This window comes from Xiphophorus maculatus, chromosome 14 (genome assembly GCF_002775205.1).
Source record: "Xiphophorus maculatus strain JP 163 A chromosome 14, X_maculatus-5.0-male, whole genome shotgun sequence".
NCBI lineage: Eukaryota > Metazoa > Chordata > Actinopteri > Cyprinodontiformes > Poeciliidae > Xiphophorus > Xiphophorus maculatus.
The window spans coordinates 25,426,604-25,448,388 of record NC_036456.1 but is presented as its reverse complement, the minus strand read 5'-3'; the positions used below and the strand labels follow the sequence as shown (position 1 = coordinate 25,448,388).

At 35.9% G+C, this 21,785-nt stretch overlaps 2 protein-coding genes across 2 annotated transcripts; both read left to right on the top strand.

The window, feature by feature from the left end:
• Positions 1 to 177: 177 nt before the first annotated feature.
• Positions 178 to 8,020, top strand: LOC111610779 (mucin-5AC-like). Its single transcript, XM_023345686.1, has 11 exons — positions 178 to 336; positions 426 to 598; positions 850 to 987; positions 1,442 to 1,574; positions 1,871 to 2,048; positions 2,326 to 2,467; positions 4,317 to 4,454; positions 4,723 to 4,781; positions 4,877 to 5,647; positions 6,982 to 7,058; positions 7,218 to 8,020. Exons 1-11 carry the CDS (start codon positions 229 to 231, stop codon positions 7,302 to 7,304), a joined length of 2,004 nt encoding a protein of 667 aa, XP_023201454.1. The 5' UTR covers positions 178 to 228; the 3' UTR covers positions 7,305 to 8,020.
• A 1,239-nt stretch (positions 8,021 to 9,259) lies between these two features.
• On the top strand, positions 9,260 to 17,296 carry LOC102220445. Its single transcript, XM_023345711.1, has 11 exons — positions 9,260 to 9,373; positions 9,445 to 9,626; positions 10,495 to 10,632; positions 11,176 to 11,311; positions 12,485 to 12,662; positions 13,415 to 13,556; positions 14,745 to 14,882; positions 16,080 to 16,138; positions 16,238 to 16,381; positions 16,486 to 16,562; positions 17,035 to 17,296. Exons 1-11 carry the CDS (start codon positions 9,263 to 9,265, stop codon positions 17,125 to 17,127), a joined length of 1,398 nt encoding a protein of 465 aa, XP_023201479.1. The 5' UTR covers positions 9,260 to 9,262; the 3' UTR covers positions 17,128 to 17,296.
• The last annotated feature ends 4,489 nt before the right edge of the window (positions 17,297 to 21,785 follow it).

Here is a 21,785-nt window from a genome sequence, read left to right as displayed (position 1 = left end):
TTTTTCAGTTACTGTAAATCATATTTCACACTTTTTTAAACTTGAATGTAATCTTTGTGCCATCAGATTTTTTCCTCATACCAGGTAAACGACATCCTGGTCCATTATGCTGTGACATACCAGTGAACCATCACTAGTGGGTGTGGACCAGAGCCTGTCTGTGGAAGAATAACTTCATTTGTCTCTAGTAACCTTCAGTCTTTCTCAGGAAACCTTCACTCTGTCAACATGTTGTCGTTTGTGTTGCTGCTGCTGTTAATCAGCGGAGCTCAAGCTTCTTACTATGGCGTCGTCTTTAGCTACTCTGTTGGAGAACTTCAGCCATTAGGATACCAAGTAAGTTGAGCTTATTTGTAAAATAAAGTATTAGATTTTTTTCAGGAAAAAATAAAATGTATTCACCAATCTTCTCTTTAAATAAACAGAAAACCGAGGACTACAGGGCGAGCTTCAGCTCATGTGAAGAGTTTGTCTCTTCTTTTTGTGGTGGAGACTGTAGTGGGAGGACAGTTTATCTAATCGATGAAAGCAGAGGTGAATGGTGTCAGAAAGTAAATATTGAGATTGGCTTGTCATCCCTGAATTCATATAGTACTGTGTAAGTATATATCAGAAATTTTTATAAATATATTTTATTATGTTCAAATTATAACTGAAAACAGATAAAAATGCTAAACTCCTGCAAGACAGATTGATCAGTTGGGCTGATTAGGTTTTCCTGTTTTCTAAAGAAGAAAATCTTTCGTCAGTTCATAAAAATAATACATAGTTTTGTTTGTCTTTAGAGATTTTATCTTAAATGCTGCATTATTTCAACCATAAAAATGTAGATCTTATCATCCACTGTAGGATTATTCCTACAACCTGGACAGAAAACAGAAATGGGATTGTATCATCAGTTTTTGAATTGCACTTAGACTTGAGAAACCGTTCTGACATCAACAAACCAGGTTCATCACCCCAGACCAACATCATCCCTCTAGTGAGGTAATCCTGTTATTTATTTACAATATTTTATCCATTATTAAAGCCTTTGACTGACTGCAACGTATTGAGATGATCATCGTTGTATTTTTTGTCAGCATTTGCAGATGAAACTCTGTGAATCAGAAGCAAAAAATGATTATTAGCTTTTTTACAAAAGTAGATTTTATTCATTTGATAATCCAGCTGATGCTGATTCTTCTAAGTGAACAATATTGTATTTGAAACAATTAATCAGATAAATCAATGGACAATAAATCGGTCGGTTTGTTCTGTAGAAAGTTTATCATTACAAACTGAACTGAAATTATTCTGTAGTTTGTTCCATAAGGAAACACAGTGATGATTAAAAACAAAGTCTTATCAGGAAGAAACATGAAGATCCAGTCAGACAGGTTAATATTATGAAGCAAACACCTGAAGGACTGATAGAGGTGTGTTTTTCTTTTTCTGTCAGAGTTCCTTCAAACTGTCAGAGAAACATCAACCTGCTGGTCTCTGATCCAGATGGAGACGACATTAGATGCAGATATGCAGCTGGTTCAGAGTGTTTCATCTGCACTCCTCCGTCTGTCCTCAGCCTCTCATCAGTGAGTATTAAATGTTTGAGTTACAGGAACTGGATTAGGCTGGATTTACTTCATGCTTTATTAAACGTGACTAATGAGTGAATTAGAAAGAGTTCATTCCTGCATGCAACCCATGCACTTTCTAACATTGGACTTTTAATAATTTTATTTGTACTTTACTGTATTTTTATTCATCTAGTTTACTTTTACTTACTTATCTGTTGAATCTGATTTTCAGTAAAATGACAATAAAAAATATTCCACTTAATCTTTGATTCAGTTTGGATCTTTTTCTTCTCCTTTCTGTTCTCTTCCAGTCTTGTTCTCTGTCATTCAGTCCCACTAACAGCAGCAATGAAGGTCCGTATGCGGTTCAGATGATGGTGGAGGATTTTCCCAGGCAGAACGTCACTCTGACTAATAGTGTTGGTGTTCAGGAAGTGAAAACAACCAGTGACGCCATCAACAAAATTCCTATCCAATTTGTTTTCAGAGGTAAAACTGCAGTTTATCAGCTTAGTTTGAGCTACATTGAGCTGCTCTGGACTTGAAGTGTTTGTTTCTGAGCTGAATATGTTGGATTTGTTGGAAAACATTTGAAATATCAGCAATTACCGATTAAAATAGACAGTCACAACTTTGGCCCAAAGTTCATGAACGAACATGATGAAACAAAATTTAACCTTCCAGCAGCTTCATGTTTGATTTAATGACCAAACTGACCAGTTCCTTTCAGCTAGAATTAACTTGTTTCTTTGTTATTTTCTTCCAGTGGATCCTGCAGCTCCTTCCTGCACAGAAGGTGAATATCTGCCCAGGTTTCTGCCTCCAACTCCTGAACATGGAGCTCAGATCCTCACCAACGTTAACCAGACTCTAGAAATCATCGTCAGAGCAGAAGCAACTCAGGCTGAGTGAGTGATCTCTAAAATTAACCCTTCATGGAGTTTAATCTAACCTCATGCATTAAATAACTCCCATCAAGTGCAGCAACATTGATGAATCAAATACAAATGAAACAAGAATCAAGAAAAGTTTTCTTCATTTTGTTTCTGACTGAAAAAACAGTATAAACAGCCGTTGTCTGAGCATAACAGTTATGATGCCAACAAAAAGCGTTGCCAATGCCAACAGAAACGGCCGGCTGCCGTTTTTAAAGTTACACGGTCAAAACTGATCAGCAAAGATTTGGGTGATTTAGCCTGTTACATATCACAAGTCATATTTTCACCATTTTATTCATTTGTGTATAAATGTCAGTTTCAAATTAAATATTTAATAAGCAAGCTAATTTGTCAGTTATATATTTTGCTCCAAATGACAGTTTTACCGTCAAGCTAAATATTTATTTTACCTACTAATTATCTAGCTCAAAATTTATTTTTTATCTCCAAACTAAATTTTTTAGCAAGCTGTTTATTTAGATCAATATATATTTAGTTTAGCTCTAAGCTCAACTTTAAGCTGCAAACTTAGTTTGCAAACTAAATATTTAGCATGTTTGTGTTAATATGCAAATTCACTACCAATAAGTGGATGTTGTGTGAGGATTTGGTTTTTCTATGTTTTATTTAGGTTTCTGTGTTCCCTTTTTGTCTCCATGTTGTCCCTTTAGCCCTTGATTGTCCTCAGATGTCCCTCATTTCCCCTGATTACCTTCCTTGTGTATTTAAGGAAGGAATACACAAGGAAGGTTCCCTGCTCCTTGTCGGATCCCTGTTGTGTTTATCCTGTCGTGTCACATGTCTTTGCTTTTGCCCTGTACCAGTTGCTACCAGAGATTGAGCTCCTAGCCTTTTGCTCACCTGTGCTGCCTGGATGTTTTGTACTTTCATAATTAAATCATCATTTTTCTCACCATAACCTGGATCCACCGCGCCTACCTCACCATCCTACAACCGCACTTTGACATGTTGACTATCAAAATAAAAACTGGGTCTTGAGAACGTCCATGTCACTTCCTGGTCAGACTGAATCCTTCCTTAGCAGTAACTGTTGCTGTAGATCCATTGGTAAGGGTCTGTAATAACTTTAAAATGGCTCATCTCTTGGTTTAAGCTGAAATGTACAAGAAAAGAAAGCAAGAAATGATGATAAAGAGATGACAGGAACTGATTTGAAAGCAGGAGTTTACTTTGGTAGTCCATTAACGGTTACCAGCAAGTGAACTTACTTTACTTAATTACCTAAATATTTAGCTATGAGCAAAATATTTAGCTTCAACTTAAATATTTAAGATAAGATGAGATAAATCTTTATTGTCATTGTCACAAGAACAACGAAATTTAAAAAGTGCCATCAGTCAGTGCATATGCTTAAAAACAAAAAATAACTGTCTCACAATTTACACACAATGTAAGAATTAACAAATAACTGGTAAAAAAAACAACAACTAATCAATAAGAACAGCCACATTCTCACATACATCATTCATGATGATTAATGGTTGTTTTTGATTGCATTTAGTTTTGTTATTGCTATCGGGTAGAAACTGTCTCTGAGACGGTTGGTTCTTGTTCTGGTTGCTCTGAATCTTCTGCCTGAAGGCAGATTAGTTGGTTAATTAACTAATTAGACAGCTAAAAATTTAATTTGAAACTGTGATATTTATTACTGGATGAAAAACATGGTAGAATTATGACTTTGAAGGTTGAATCCACATTTTATAACCTGAGTTTGTGACTTTAAAAACACCTGATGCCTTTGCAGGTTGGAAAAATTGGAAATATAAATGTAACAAACTGTCTCTCCTGTTTATTAAAGGACCACTCAGCTCCTGTTCAGCGGACCAATAGGTTTAGCCAAGAGTTCATCAGGATCAGGAAACTTCAGCCTGACATGGACACCATCAGCCAGGGATGCAGGACTGAAACAAACTCTCTGCTTTGTTGTCCAAGCAAAGTTAGTGTCTTATCTTATTAATGTATGGAAAAAAGCTTAAACTCTTAATATTTCTCAAAATGCTGCTTCATATTTTTTACGTGTGGTCTTGTTATTTCTATTCCGATCTCTTAACACCAAAGGGATCTGCATGGTTAATTATTGAGAAAGTCCAAAATCATTTAGTGCTTAATTTGTGTTTGTATAATCTACCTTTTTAATATGTTGTTAAACTGAATTGATGGGTTATAGTTTTATATCTAAGCTGTTTCTCTAATTACCTCCACAGCTCCTCCGGCTCCGTCTACCAGTCTGACTTTCGATGTGTCTTTGTGACGACTGGGAGCAGTGAGTGGAAATCTCAACTTTTCTTTTCAGTTTGAATTCAAGCAACATTTTCCTGAAGTGATAATGTTGCTGCTGATCTGCTGCATAATCCACAGCTGCAGCAACTGTTTCCCCTCCGACTACAACGGCAACCCCATCAACTATGTTCATGACAATCCAACCTCCGTTCACAACCACACCTTCACCAACTACAACTGCACCAACTACAACTGCACCAACTACGACTGCACCGACTACGACTGCACCCCCACCAACTACAACTGCACCCCCACCAACTACAACTGCACCACCACCAACAACAACTGCACCTCCACCAACTACAACTGCACCTCCACCAACTACAACTGCACCCCCACCAACAACAACTGCACCTCCACCGATTATAACTATACTTCCACCAATTACGACTGCACCTCCACCGACTACGACTGCACCTCCACCGACTACGACTGCACCTCCACCGACTACGACTGCACCTCCACCAACTACAACTGCACCTCCACCAACTACAACTGCACCCCCACCAACAACAACTGCACCTCCACCGATTATAACTATACTTCCACCAATTACGACTGCACCTCCACCGACTACGACTGCACCTCCACCGACTACGACTGCACCTCCACCGACTACGACTGCACCCCCACCAACAACAACTGCACCTCCACCGATTATAACTATACTTCCACCACTTACGACTGCACCTCCACCCCCACCAACTACAACCATACCCCCACCAATTACGACTGCACCTCCACCAACTACAACCGATCAACCCACCACAACAACTGCACTTCCTTCAACTACGATTGTGTTCCCACCAACTACCAACCAACCCTCTGCAACATTTGCACCAGGACCATGTAAGTGTGACTGAAGTTGAAGTTAGAGATCTTCACCAAACCTGCTAAATTTGTAGTTTTTTAGATTTGCTATTATAAGTAATGGCAGGGAACTAGCAGCAACATTTATGGTTACATTTTTCTTGATGAAGTGCTCCATCGTTGTCCCTGGAACTAAAGAAATGGTCTTTTGAAAGTTTCCATCCACATATTGTTTGACAGTAGATGGTTCATCATCAACTGCTGTGCCTCATCCTAAGCAGCATCCTCATCACATCCTCATCACATCCTCATTACATCCTCATTACATCATTACACGCCACTTTGAATTTCTGTATACTGAATACAAAGGAGTACAGTTTACTTTAGAAAAATCCACTTTCACTGAAACAGAACACAATCTGCACTTACGAACAAGAATGTTGGCTTGTGCATGTGTAACTCTTCTATGTTCATCTCTGGTCCAATATGGCCGACTTCACAACAGAGGCAACCTGATTCATTGTATTTGTTTAAAAGAGAAAATCAAGTTGGTAGTTAACATCAGTCTGACAGCTTCTGCCCCTTTACATTAAATAAAAACGAGCAAATAACCCTAAACAAACTACAGGGCAATATTTCCCAATGAACAGTGAGCAACAGTTAGCAGCAGTTAGCCACAGTTAGCAACAGTTAGCTGTAAAATTAAACACAGCTAAAATGAGCAGCATTAATAATGACAATACACATGAATCAATGTATACATTTAAATTTGTTGAAAATATATGTGAAAATATAATACTTGTAAAAAAAAACAGAGCTGATGCTAACACAGTTAACAGACAGCAACAGAAAAAAGGGGGAGGAGCCGCCAGTTACTGGTTGCTATGGTAATAAGAGTATAATAATAATAATAATAATAATAATAATAATAATAATAATAATAATAATAATAATAATAATAATAAATAATACCCACACATTATTTGACAGTAAACTATTTTTTAGTGAATAATAATAATAATAATAATAATAATAATAATAATAATAATAATAATAATGATAATGATAATAATAATGATAATTACTATCACTATTTAGGGAAATAATGAATAAAGATATTTGTAAAACATATATAAGGAATTTAAATTCCAGGAAAACAGAAACTAAATTGCATTTCAACAAAATGGAGTTTGAATGGAAGCTAATGGACAAAATATTCCATAGGGACACATATTTTTGCATTTGGTTTAAAATGAATGTTAAAGATTTAAATGTTGGAAAAGATGACTCACCACAGAATACATGGCCAATGATCCTTATTGATTAATGATCCTGTTTTAAGTAGTAATGTTGACTCTCTGTGCTTCTTCTAGATTATGTTTTGGCTCTGAATGTAAAGCTTTACACTTCACTATCACTGGAGAATGACTCTGCAACCATCATAAAGCTGGTCAGTAACCTTGCTCAATGTTAATGATTATCAGTTTTATTCTAATCTGCTAAGTTTATTTGTTTCTGCAGTAAATTACTTTTGTTTTCCTTTTGTGCATTGCTATTCTTCCTTGACAAAATGTTATTTTAACTTAGGGAATTGTGTTTTCCTCTCCAGATCAAAGATGAGCTGAAAAGACGAGGGCTGCCTCCAGATATAATGTTAAAGCTGTTAAGTGATGGTGTGGTGAAGGCGACAGCCTGAATCTGAGCCTCAATGTGGCTAGAAATATGTTTCCTTCAGTTTTTCTTCACATTCAGGGGGTTATACTTATTTTGGTGAACCTTAATGAAAAGTTATTATCCAGAATACTCTAATGCATAATATTTCCAGTTGTTTACCAATTATAAAATTGTATAGTAACACTGTTTTTTTTCCTAGTAATAGAATAAAGCCTTTAAAAAGACAGCTTTTGGATAAAATTCAGTTTCCAGAAGAGCTTGGTAACAAAATCAAAGGTCCTTCATTTAGGATCCCAGACTCGCTTCTCGATGTTAAAATCAAGGTTTTCTGCATTCTTTGCATTTTACGCTGGAAACGGTTCTTGATGATATTTTGCTGACGGCTTTACCTTTCTGTTTTTGTGCAGAATAAATTTCTGTTAAAAGTATTTTATGTAGACACAGTCTATCATGGTTAATAAACGTAAAAAGCTGAAAAGGCGAAAGTGAAAAGTTCTGGTTATGAACAAAACTTGGCGTGAGAGGAATGATCCACATGAAAGTAATTGTTCTGTTATGAAATGCTGATGAGTTTAAAGGTAAAAAATTAGAAGCCTTAAACAATTATTTGATGTATTCCCTCTTGCATTATTGTGTTTTATGCACCAGCAGGGCCATGTGAGAATAAAAACAGAGAAAATGGGAAAACACAGTTTTTTTGTTGTTTTTTTTTGTTCTCCCTATGTAAATAAAGTTTATGACCAAAACATGATGAGTTTCAGAGTAATCCTTCAACACTTGTATTAAACTATGGCTTCTTCTGTGCAATTAAATGGATTTGCTTGTATTTATGAAAAGGAAAAAAGATATGTAAAATCTGTCCTTGTTCAGATAAGGTTTTATCTTTAGAAGTAATTTTAACTAAATATACCAGGACTAGTAATCCGTCCTGTTTAGGAAAAAAAAAAAAGGAAATCTTTCCCACATGTTTATGCAATAGGAGTAAAAATGAAAAACTAAGAGGCCAAACAAACGCCGCCTTCAGGGACGTGTCTGTCATGTCCGAGGTGGATCAAGCTCTGCTGGTACATTCATCCAGGTGTGAAAGAAGGTGAAGTGATGAATGTGACCCATTAAGAGGTTTGACTGTGACTCATTATGCCAACATGTTTCCTGGCAGAACAACAGAGACAAAGAGGAACCTGTTCTGAGAAATGTAGCAGTAAAATTTGATGGCGTAAGCAAAAAGAAAAGGCGGAGCAGGAGAAACTCAAATAAATTCACCAAGAAACACATAATCAATCAATCAATCAATCAATCAATCAATCAATCAATCAATCAATCAATCAATCAATCAATTTTATTTTTAAAACAAGGTATTTCAAAGTCACAAAAATACAAAGTCATAAAAGACAGTAAACAAGTAAACATTGCATTTTATCAAGTGCCATCATTGCACCTCAAAATGTTGGTCAAAGCTTCATTTATTAATATCCAAAAGTAACTCTAAGCAGCTGGGTTTGTGCTTCTCCATGTTTGGTTCTGGTTCTGGGGATTCAGACCAGAACCAGAACCAGAACCAGTGATTTATAAACTGACAACAATATTTTAAAGTCCATCAATACAGTGAACTGTGAAAAACACCCGTAGAGTAAAAAAAATAAATAAATAAAATCCTATAAGAAACATAAACAGAAATATTGTGCGAACAATTTCACAAATATCAGAGTTTAAAATTTGTCCCTTTACTGAATTAAATTCCTGTTTAAATGTAATTTGTAATTTGTTTTTGCTGTATTTCAACACCTTCCACCCCAAAGACGGCGACGTTTCCTCATTCCAGGTAAAGTCTGTTTCCTTTGTGTGACTTTATCCTGTCTGACCTTCAGTATCTGTGATGCTTAGCAGACAAAGAGGGAAGGAGTGGGAGTCTCTTCAAGCACAAAGCCTTTTGTTTCTAACAACATCCAGTCTGTGCACAGAGGCACTGATTCAGTCAACATGTTATCGTCTGTCCTGCTGCTGCTGCTTCTGATCAGCGGGTCACAGGCTGATTATTATGGCTTTGTGTACAGCTACTCAGCTAAAGACCTCCAAGCAGGTGGATTCCCGGTGAGTTCAACCATTTTATAGCTTCTCCTTTCCTCTGGATTTTATTAAACTCTCCTATTTTCAATCCACAGACCGTGGCTCGCTACCTGTACAGCTTCAGCACATGTGCAGAGGTTGATGCACAGGTTTGTGGAAACGGCTGCAATTTTTCAGAGATAACCTTGAACAAAATCCAGGAAATCAGCGGCGAATGGTGTCAGAAAGAAAGACTGGTTACCAGTGTGAATAATGGGAGCCAGCTGAGTCAGTTTGGGTGAGTTCACCTCAGAGTAACACAGGAATAAACTCAGAACTGATCAACGTGAAGACATTTAATCATTGTTCTGGAGATACTTAGTAGAATTGGGTAGCTTTTACTCAATTACATTAACTTAAGTACCTTTTTTGGAAACATGTTCTTTTTGGAGTATTTCTACTAAACTGTACTTTGTACTTTTACTTGAGTAACTTTATTATCAAGTATTTCTATCCTTATTAGAGTAAAATTTCAGGATGTTCTACCCACTGAATGAAAAACAAACATGTTTTAACCAGAAATTCACCAGACAGACAAAAACTTGCAGTTTCTGTTAAAGTTTCTGAAGTTTTTCATTGAAGGAAACGGATATGGAAACATTTATTTTGCCTGATTTTGTTATTTTTGTTACTTACATGAATTATTGTAATTTTCGTCCTGAAAATAGCAAACTTTCCACTTAGCTTTATGTTTTGGTTCATCTGATGTAATTTTCACCCAAACGATTAATAATTTGATCAGTTATTCAGTACTTGAGACTTTTTACAAAATACTTTTTTACTCTAACTTGAGTCATTTCTTGGATGGATTCTTTATACCTTTAATTTTTCAGTGCTTATGTTGCAGTTTTTGGGTTCTCTGGCTACCAGTTACGTCTGAAAACTTTCTAACTTTTAAATCTCAACTAAAAACCCACCTGTTTAGAATTGTATTTGAAATGTAATCAATTACAAATTTATTGATGTAACTTGACTTAATGATTGATTCTATGTTGCATTGTGTTTCTGTGTTTGTAATGATGTAAAGCACTTTGAAATGTCTTGCTGCTGAAATGTGCTATACAAATAAAATTTGATTGATTGATTGATAACTTGTCCCTTTGCAGGTTTTCTGGTGGGAACTGGACAGACAACAGGAATGGGATTGCTTCGTTCAGAGTCCAAATGCAGGATGAGGGAGGAATCCGCTCCGATACCGGCAAACCCAACACATCTCCACTGACCACGGTCCTTCCTGTTCTGAGGTGATTTTAATTTTTCCCTTCTTGGTATTTGCATCATATATAATTGTTAAAATTGTTAAACCTCAATCTGAGTTTTAGTCTTATTGATTGTAAGTCCCGTCTTCAAACGACAGGCTTTACATCTAAGTCAGTTTTATCTTTACAATAACTCTAAGCAATAATGCTAACATACAAAAAACAACATGAAAATTAACATATTTTGGTAATCTAGCATTTCCTCTCACATATTTGCTTAGGGACAAAACAACATTCACACTTTGCTAAAGTCTTTTTCAAAAACTACATACAAGAAAATGTTTTATGACGTAAATTATATACTTAAGGAGAGAATGGGTTCTGTTAGGGTAAGTTTTTCCTTAAAGGACGAAATGCTTTTTATGCAGCTGAAACAAAACAATGTAGAGAAAAGAAACGTAGAAGAACTGATCAGTCAAGATACTTGAACACAACACTTTTCTTTTAAACTGTGAACAAACTGAGGGTTTTAACCACTGATAGGATCAAAATGTGGGTGTAAAACATTTGTTGGTTTCGTTGTTCCAGAGTTCCTTCTAATTGTCAGAGAAACATCAGCCTGTTGGCATTTGACCCGGATGGAGATGAAATAAGATGCAGAGATGCACAAAATGCATCCGAGTGTGACGTCTGCACACCGGCACCTGTCATCGACCTCTCATCCGTAAGTAACACCTGGATCAGGTCTGTAGTAAAAGAACAGATAACTAATTATTCTTTAATGACAATTATAAGAATTCTGCAGCTACAGTAAGAAACAATATCTATGCAATTTTCAATAAATTAAACTTTATTTAAGCCAGTGAGTTAATCAAGTCTAACTCACTCAGGTTAAAACTGATTAACCAACCAAACTATAAATTTAAGTACGTTTTGCATATATATATATATATATATATATATATATATATATATATATATATATATATATATATACCATATATAAACTTATTTATATTTCTAGACAGGTAATCAGGTTAAAGATAAGCTTTAAAAACTACAAATCTGCCAGTTGTCCTCTAGTCATCAAGGAAACTTTTCCAAAGTCAAAGGTAAAAAAGATAAAAAGAAAATGACACCTTAATGTGAGTCTTATAAATTAAAATTGATCTTCTATTTGGCTGGTGATCATTTTATATACCATATAAACTGAGTAGAATTTGACATCAGAGTAATAAGTAATACAGTTCTGGAAAAAATTAAGAGACCTCTTAAACTGGTCAGATTCTCTGATCTTGCTTTTTTATAATATGTTTGAGTAAAATGATCATTGTTCTTTTATTCTATAAACTACTGACAACATGTCTCTTTTTTCCCAAGCAAAAATTTAGTTTTTATTAGCAGAAAATGAGAAATGGTCAGTATTAGGAAAAAGATGCAACGATTTCAGACCTCAAATAATGCAAAGAAAACAAGTTCACATTCATTTAGAAACAACAATACTGACGTTTTAACTCAGGAAGAGTTCAGAAATCAATACTTGGTGGGATAATTATGAGGTTTTCAATGGGGTTCAGTGCAGTGGGCTCTTATTTTTTCCAGAGCTGCATTCTTGGTCCTGACTCAGTTGAACACTGATCTAAATGCACATGCATGTATTCACTCTGTGGAGTTGGGAGCTCATCAAACTTTCCAACATTCTTCCAGATCGAGAGAAATAAAGGAATTTGTTACAGGAAATGTAGGCAATTGTTCTGTTTGACTGAAATCTGAATCATGTGCTCACAGAAATAACTCAGTTCTCCTGAGTCTGTTTGACCTTCAGGGTTTCAGCTTGTGTAAACATTTTGTTGTGATTTTAGTTTAGACCCTTTCTTCTCTTTCTGCTTTCTTGCAGTCGTGTGCTCTGACATTCAGCCCCACCAGCAGCAGTAATGAAGGTTCGTACGCTGTGCAGCTCATGATGGAGGACGTTGCCGGACAGACGATCACCTTGACTCAAGCAAATGGTGGAATGTCACAGAGGTACACAGGAGACGTCCTCAACAAGATACCTGTCCAGTTTGTTTTTAAAGGTACAACAAAGGCTTTTATTAAACTCTTTTACATGTACAGAAAATTACTCAAGTCTTCTTTGTTCATCCTAATGAGATGGATGGTTCTGTTTTGTAAGTCTACTTTTTGAGTTCTTTGCAGATTCTGAAAGTGTAGATTCTAAGTTTTCCTATGATGTAAAACACATGGAGATAAAAAAAGATTAAAAACCGTGCTTTACTACAAGTACATTTATAGTTTAGAAGCATAATAAAAGAATAATAAACCTGAATTGCTTCGGCAGAAACTAAAGTTTTCTGTCAGTCAAAGAAAGCCTGAAGTAAATATTCATTTTATTTTAGGTGCTAAGATGCAGTTAGTCAGCGTGGGGTGCAGCGGTGTTGGTGGCATGCTGTGTATTGTAATAATGTTCTAAAAACAGACGTTCGATCTGAGAAACTGCAAAAATAATATTCCTGCAGACATGAATTCCTCTGATCATATAGGTAATCCTGGCATCTTTAGCTTTTCTTTTGAGTGACCCAGGCTTAAGCTAATTATCCATTGTTATTTTTAAACACAATTCTTTGGTAAGCTGACTGTAAGTGTCACACTTTGAGCTTAAATAAACTGTCATTTACTGTATATGCAGTACGTCGAGGACCACTAGGGGGCACCTGCGGACCACCAGGGTTTTGGGGGCACAGCTTGAGAAAGACTGATCTGTGCTTATACACCAACACCTGAAGTGATTCTAATGATGCGCTTTACAAATGTACTATTTCTGTTGCAGTTGATCCTGTTGCACCGTCCTGCACTGAAGGCGTCTATCTGCCCAGATTCCTGCCTCCAACTCCAGACAATGGGGCAAAAATCAGCACCACCATCAATCAGACCCTGGAAATCACTGTCAGGGCCGAAGCATCGCAGTCTGAGTAAGAGAAAGCAAAAACTGTTTCAAAGAGGCTGAGCTGAACACAACAACCTGGTAGAAAGAACTGGTTCCAGCTCGACGGGTTTGTTGAGACTGGATTGAGCTTAAAGTAGAAACAAGGGGTAGGATTGAACTTGACTGTTTTTGTTATTAGTCATTCAACAGTTTTAGTTTCACTGCAAAGAAGCGTGTGGTGTTTACTGGTAGCTGTGATGCTTGCATCAAGAATGTCCTGGGCTCAAATCCAGGCCTGAACTCTTTTTGCACGGAGTTTGCATTTTCTCCACATACTCTGAATTGGTCTCGCTAAATCAGGGGTGTCCAAAGTGCGGCCCGGGGGCCATTTGTGGCTCTGGGACTGCAGATGGAGTCTTTTAATTTGTAATTGGGGTCAAATTTGCTACCAACGTAATTTTCTAATGCAGGGAAATGTAAAGTACAATACAAAGTATTCATGTTTTCATAACCAAGTTTTAACAACAGGTAAAACCCAGTGGGTGCAGCAAAAGCAACTTCGCTGCACCCACATCAGCTTTTATTCTTTCTTGAATTTGGCTAAATATAGCAAATGTTTTGAAAGAAAGTGACCCAAATCCTGTTATTACTCAAAATAAATTTACTCAATCGAGCCCAAGAGAAACTGAAAACTGTGTTTCTTGTAATACAGCAAACATGCAAAATTAAAGGAGTAGTAAGTAATAAATTTCCACATTTCTGGAAGATTTCAGAGATTAATCACAAAATGAATCACAAAAGGTTTAGGCAGAAATGTAATCCTTTTTTATATATATATCTACAATGGCCTGAATAAACCGCTGCAAAAATTCCTTTCAAGTTTTGGACTAACAATAAACATGAAGCTACTTTGTTAGCTTGATTTTAGGTGTGTTGGTTTTTCAAATGTGATTACGTTTGAATGTACAATTGTGTATACATTTGGCCAAAAGTTTGGATTCCCCTGATTTAAGTTGTCTGTAGGTATGTGTGGTTGTCCAAGGTGTGCCCTGCCTCTCACCCAATGACTGCTGGAAAAAATCACTGTTTCCAGCAGTCAGTCTCCTTTCTGCAACCCTACAAGCATAAGTGTGTATAGACGATAGATGGATGGACAAAGGAGGTCATTTAAAATGTGAAGTCATGTGGAAATTCGCGAAATATCACCTAACAGTTCTGATTTTTGTGTTTGAAGGATCACTGACCTTCTGTTCAGCGGCCCGTACAATGTGATCAGGAGCGAATCAGGGTCGGGAACCTTCACCCTGACATGGACGCCATCTGACTCTGAAGGAGGACTTAGCCATCCCATCTGCTTTGTTGTCCGGGCAAAGTTAGTATCCACTCGCATCAATATTTTTTATTACATGAAAGTTTGCTAAATCCATCCTCAATTTAATTCCAGACCTTGAATCCTTTGCTGCATATCTTTGCTTCCTTTTTATGCCCATTTCCTGTCTCATTTTTGTCAATAAAGGTCACTAATGATAAAAAAAATCTTAAAAAGAAAAGAAACTCTTTGTGGCAGAGAGTCAATAAGGGACTATCTCAGAAAAATGTGCCTTCAAATTGTTAACAGACAATCCACAGTTTGTGATTTTCAATATTTTTTTGAAAATATTCACAAGACGAGATGAGAAGCAGTTTGGTCCAGATCTCAGATGATTTCAGGTTTTCACTGGACTCATCCGTAGCGTTCGACCGTCCAACACGTCTTCACTAACACTGAAACTGAAGAAAGTCACTGTAAAGCTTTAAAATCAAATCCAAAAAATCTAATCAAGTTTTATGTGTATAGCACTTTAAAACATGAAAACACGAAATGAGCAATTAAAACATCACATTTTTTCCATTTACCAGTAAGACACATTAAAATCAGAAGTGCAGTTGGTCTCAAAGTATAATCAAAGCTAGCACAGTCTTCATCAATTATATCTATGAAATTTTTATCTGCCATGTGTAAAACATCAGCAGTCAGTAAAAGACAAACTATTAAATAGATACAGATCTGCAGGATACTAGTAAGTTATATTGTGTTGCAATAATATTCTGTCTAAGACACTTCAACACTGAACACCGTAATTAACTCCAACTACTGCAATTAATTCACTTTAAATTGTTACAGAACATGATGTCATTGTTTGATAAATTAAAGAATGAATATCGCTTTAAATAATTTTTATTTTCATATTAATTTATTTACTTTTTATTTAATTGAGTGGCATTATTAAAAAAATCAACTTTCTGTATCCTGACTAAAATGTTACCATAATCTGGTAATGCTTGAGTCATTTATTGTAGAATCTTTTTCAATAGTTTAAAAAATTGATAATAGTAAAGACAACAGAACTACTTTCTGTTGATCCATCAGTCTAATAAAATGCACTGAAGTTTGACTGTAATGCTACTGAATATGAAAAATCAAAGGGTGTAAATCTTTCTGAAATGTGTTCACTGTGGATATTAACGCATCGCTGTGAGTAAACTGTATTTAAAGGGTTGATAAAGTTTCTCTGACTTTCTTCCACAGCTTCTCCAGCTCCGTGTTAACCTCTGACCTTCGCTGCGTCGTTGTGACGGTTGCAGAAAGTCAGTGGAAGCCTTCAATCTTTCTCCTTTTTTAAAAAATGGCTGCCATTTGTTCCTGAACTCCTCTGATTTTTCTTTGCTGATCTCTTGTTTTGTCAGACTCGGCTGCAGCTGTAACTACAACCGGACCCACTACCAGTACACCAACAGCTGCAGTGGGCATAACAACAGCCCGACCACCAACGACCAGCACTACATCCATCAGTACCGCTGCAAACCAAACAACACCTGAACCCGGACCATGTAAGTATCAGAGTTTCACTTTTGAAGCTGTTACTGGGACCTTTAATATGAAATAGGTGTTAATCTGAACTATTCTGTGCTAAATTTGTGTCCTAATCTTCTAGATTATGTTATTGCCCTGAATGCAAAGATCTCAGCCACCGTGTCACTGATAAATGATAAGGAGGCCCTCGCCCAGCTGGTGAGTAACAGCAATCCCAGCTTCAGCTGGTTTTTCTAGTTAAACTGCTTTTCTCTCTCTCTCTCTCTCTCTCTTGTTCATAATTCAACCTCCTGGTATTAAGGAGGTTTTCAGTTTTCATTTTCAGTCCTTGCTGGTTCCTCTTGTTAAACCCGGTTACTGTCTTCTTTCTTCCCTGGTTCCCTGCTGGCCTTTCCATTGGATTTATGGTTTTTGTTCTGCTCTGGCTCCCTGTGATAAAAAAAAAATAAAAAAGAAAAGAAAAAGTTTTCCATCATTTTTGTTATTAAACATTTTCTTTTACTTCACTTCTCTGCCTTTCTGCATTTCAGTCAACCATCAAAGCACACATCATGACATTATTAAGCTTTAAACACATTTTAAATTTGTTCTGAGCACAGAAATGAATCAATAATGTTTATGATGAAGCACTGATTCTATCTCACTTACAACTGTGTGTTTTCTTTTCCAGATTAAGGAAGAACTGATTAGCTATGGGCTGCCACAAACCATCAGCATTAGGATCCTGAGCAGCGGTTCATTGGAAGTAAAAAATGCCACATAGTGGCGACTTCTTGCAGGAAAATGGTTTTAGTGACTCGTTGATTCAGGATTTTATTTTTCACACTCTGTAATCAACCACATTTATGAAGCTTTCTGCATGATGATGAACATCAAAATATTCGATTTCATTTTGATTTTACATGGCTTAGCTGGGAATGAATGTTAGACTGAAGATGTGACATACAATAAAATTATTTTGAATACAAAAAAATGCTTGTTTTGCAATAAAATAAGTATTTAAAAGTTAATACCAACCTGGTGCCCATTTTATTGACTCAAACGTTTCTAGTTGAATCTGGAAGGGTTGCATAAATCTCATAAAAGTCTTTGAGAAGAAATTTCTTATCTTATTTTCTGTTATTTGAAATAACATAAAAAAGTAATGAAGTATCAACGTTTCAGGGTAGGAAATATTGGTTCAGTGATCTACAAACATGAAGTTCTCACTGCTGTGTGAGATTTTAATCTCCGATTGCTTTGTAGATCGTTTCCTCATACCAGGTGAACTCCAGGTCTGGCAGCTTATCTGACAAAGTAGAAGCAACTTATTAGAAAGAATGAATTTCTTTTTTCATTTGAACACTTAAACACTTTCTTAGAAAATATGAAACGGTGGAGAACTGATTACTTTCACAAATTCAGAGCGCACTTAGAGTCCAGAGAATAATTACTTACTTACATTTATTTAGCAACTCAGAACAAGGACTAGAATCCAGAAAAATTTCCTTAGCAACAACGTTTTAGACTTTTTAGACTTTTTATTCTAACCCTGAAAAGGAATTAGACCAGAGGATATTTACCTATACTTATCTACCAACCCTGAATAAGAGCATCTAGTTTATTTACTTTGGTATAATATATACATATATTAAAAAGTTTAAGATTTCAAATATTCAAGCACTAATTTAAAATTTTGTCCTAATTAAAAACATGCTTGTGTGGTACAGCCTTAAAGTGAAGGCAGGATTATTCAAGTATTTTGTAAGAAATAAACTTTTTATTCTTAGTTTATAAATCACTGGATGGTTTGATCTGTTATTATTATTATTGTTATTATTGTTGTTGTATTAACCTTCCAGACCAGTTCAGATTTTCTTTTTCTAGTCTCTTCTTCGTTACTCCAACTCAGTGGAAATAACAGCATATGACTGCTGCCCCCTAGTGGAAAATTGTGAGAATGAAGCTTGATTCCTGCAGGGGAAAGTGTTTGCTTTTCTGATTTCTTTGTACGTCTTAATCCAACTTATTCCTGAAGTTTTCAGCAAACTAAGTCATAAAGTAAGACTTTAGGATACTTTAGGATATAGGAAAGTTTGATTTTACTTTCACATTTAGAGTGTTACTCATTTTTTATGGGGTGATAATTTGGTAATGGTTAAAATGACAGGAGCAAACACAAGATGTAATTCAGAATTGAGACCAGAAGATGGAGGGAAATTGTCTTGTCTATTGTTTCTCACTAAATATCCAGATACAAAAACAAAGTACATCTGAAAAATGAATACAACAAGCAGATTTTGTTTTCAAAAAAGAAATATAGATACTGTAAATTCCACAAAATTAAAGCAAAAACTAAATAGTTTCTTTAATAAAGGGTCAGAATTTAAATAGTTGTGGACAGCACTGATTAAAACTGATAATAAAACAGTAGATTAAGAGCCAAACTCTAAACAAATGTTTCCCATGATGCAAGAGTTGATCAGCTCATAACAACATACAGGAAATTATGAAAATACATAAAAGTTTAACTTAAGATATTAGATTGATTCATCTTGACATAAGAAAAATTTAATTCAAAATCATTTAAAATTAGCCAGAGTGGAGAGACTCAATGCAGAAAGACCCCAATAATCAATCACTGTCATAAATTGATCAGAATCAAAGTGCAAATGAAATGAAGTCGACATTATGGTGAAAACAGTGAAATATTGAGTCCATATTTTGATGCATTATGACTTATTTCTCAATGACCAGATGTCATTTTATAATTGGGAATATACCTTTATCATCACATTATCAGAAAGAATTGGATATAATAGACGCCAAAAACTGTAATGATCACTAAATGATCGACCATCATGTCACAGAGGGGTTACAATTGGTCAATTAAAACAGAACAGGTGAGTGTATAAACTTCAGAGCATAGTCAAAGCTGAATGATTCAGAGTATATTTATTATGATTTACTGGTGCCTAATAAACTATTGATCATCTTAAAATAATTACTTAGTTGCTGATTACTTTATTACTTATAAAAGCGAAGCTACGGCCGTGAAGCTGCTGGTGAAAATCTGCAGAAATCATGAGGTGAAAGGTGAAAGGTGAAAGGTGAAACTCACCCTAACAAAAACAAAAACCACAAAATTACTGGAGAATAAATTACAACTCTGCTTGTTTCCCACCATCTTCGCCCTCAGTATGTTTGATAACTTTGCTAATTAAGCATTTTATACAAGTAGAAAAAAAAGTGAAGCTGTTGGAGCTGAGTCATCATAATGATTAAACTATTACAACATAATTGCATAACTTTAAAATTAAATCAGACGTAATGATGAAACAGTTACGCAACACTTTAATACTAGTTTTCCCAAATACTCTTTTTTATTTTTACTGTTACTCAGTATTCAAAAATTTTACTCAAGTAAAAGTAAAAAGTAGCTTGAAAAAGTATTTGGTAAAAAGTTTGCTCAAGTACTGAGTGACTGATCAAATTATAAATCATTTAATATTTAAAAATTTAATGATCAGACGGACCAAAATATGAAGTCATTTGGAAATTTGGGGATTTTAATGGGAAAAATGACAATAATTTCTATAATAACAAAATAATAATCAAACAAAAATAAAAATTAAAACACTTCCTGTCAATAAAAAATGTTTGAAACTTTAACAAAAACTGCAGGTGTGTGTTTGTGTCTGGTGGGTTTCTGGTTAAAACATGTTTGTTTTTCCTTCAATGAATAGAAAATACAGAAGTTTTACTCCAGTAAGAGCAGAAATACTTCATAACTGTCATGTTGGACGCTATTCGCTTAACCCACATGCAGAACACAAACAGGAGATGGAGGAATCAGATAAACAAAATTTATTGATGAACAGATCAACAGTAGAGAAATACGAATTAGTTCGAGCCCCACTGGATCCGGGGCGTCAGTGATCTGAGGACTGGAGAGATGACAGGTAAGTGGGTAGTTGGAATTATGGGGAAGGAGGAATGGAGCTGCTTACTGGGAGAGATGAAGAGGTTTCGCCAGGGAGGTAGGTCGTAGAGAGGCTGGAGTCCGGGTGCTTGCACAAGAGAAGGGTTCCGATGGCGGGGAGTAGCCGAAGGGGGGCACGTCGGAGGGCGGGCAGGTAGTCGGACAGTAGTCGACCGAGGGACGGTTCCATTGGAGGAATCCTGAGAGAAGGTCAGAGGAAAAAGGCTCAGATTAGCAGAGTACACAAATTAATTCTCAGAGAACTAAGCTCAGAGGGGCTCAGGGTACCAAAACAGGTATAACACTCCGGCGCCGGCGAACTGGCCACCCTGGTGTTGCTGGTGCTGATGAGGCTGATAACGCACAGGTGCGCGGTGACCATCCTCCTCCAGAAGCCTCCTTGTGGCTCCCCCTGGTGGACAAAACAGCTCTCTACAAAAACTCCAGCCTCTAACAATAATAAAAGTATTCAAGTAAAAACAAAAAGTAAAAATACTCCTAAAACTAAACCTTTTCAAAACAGTTACTCAGTTAATTGTAATTAATTAAATGTAACTAGTCTCTACCCAACTCTCCTATTACTTGTGTCATTGTTTAGATGATTACATTTTTTCTGTGGACTTCAGTAACAAATATTTATAAGTAATTCTGCTTTTATCCCATTTTGCCTGCTCTAAACACATCTGGTTGACATTAGTGTCAAAATATGATAATTTAGATCCGTGTTTGAGTTTATTTGAGATGAAAATGTCAAAGTTTAATGGTTGGTTTACTCATTAAAAGCAGCAAGTTTTTAAAGTTACTTTGTGTACAGTAGTGTGAAACTCTGTGGCTGTTGCATAAACAGAATCTCATGAATGCTTCCTTTTAAAAAAAAAAGACTTTTAAAGTTTCAGACTTTGTGGGGTGAAATAAACAGCAAAAGCAGAAGAAAATCCATCTACAAACATAAAAACAAAGCACAATTAAAAAGGATTTACCAGCTGGACGCCAACAAGCAGCTGTTGTTATTCAGGAGGGATTCTGGTTTGGCTACATTTAGCAGTAATTAAGGTAAACAAGCCAGGAATTTAATTATATCTTTTGTATCTTGACAGTCAAAGAGACATGCCTGAATCTTTAGTGTCAAGACTTTGAAATGGAAAGTGAAAATCAAACTAAACCACAAAAGAAAACCGGATATGTTTCACTTATGCAGATTTCAAGTAGTAAAGTTGTAAAGTAAATATGTTTATTTTGCAGGATATGAATCTGCTGCCATTTTGCTTCATGTGAAGTAACACAGAAAGTCTAAGTTATTGATGCGTTTCTCTCGAGGCTTGTTGCTCACTTTTCACTGAAAGCAGTGCCTCTCTGTTGGAGACAGAAATAAAAATGAATGATTAGGATTTTTAATTTATTTTGTTATCTTATATATTTTTAGACTAATCTAACGATGACTTCCTGTGTTTATCAGAGGA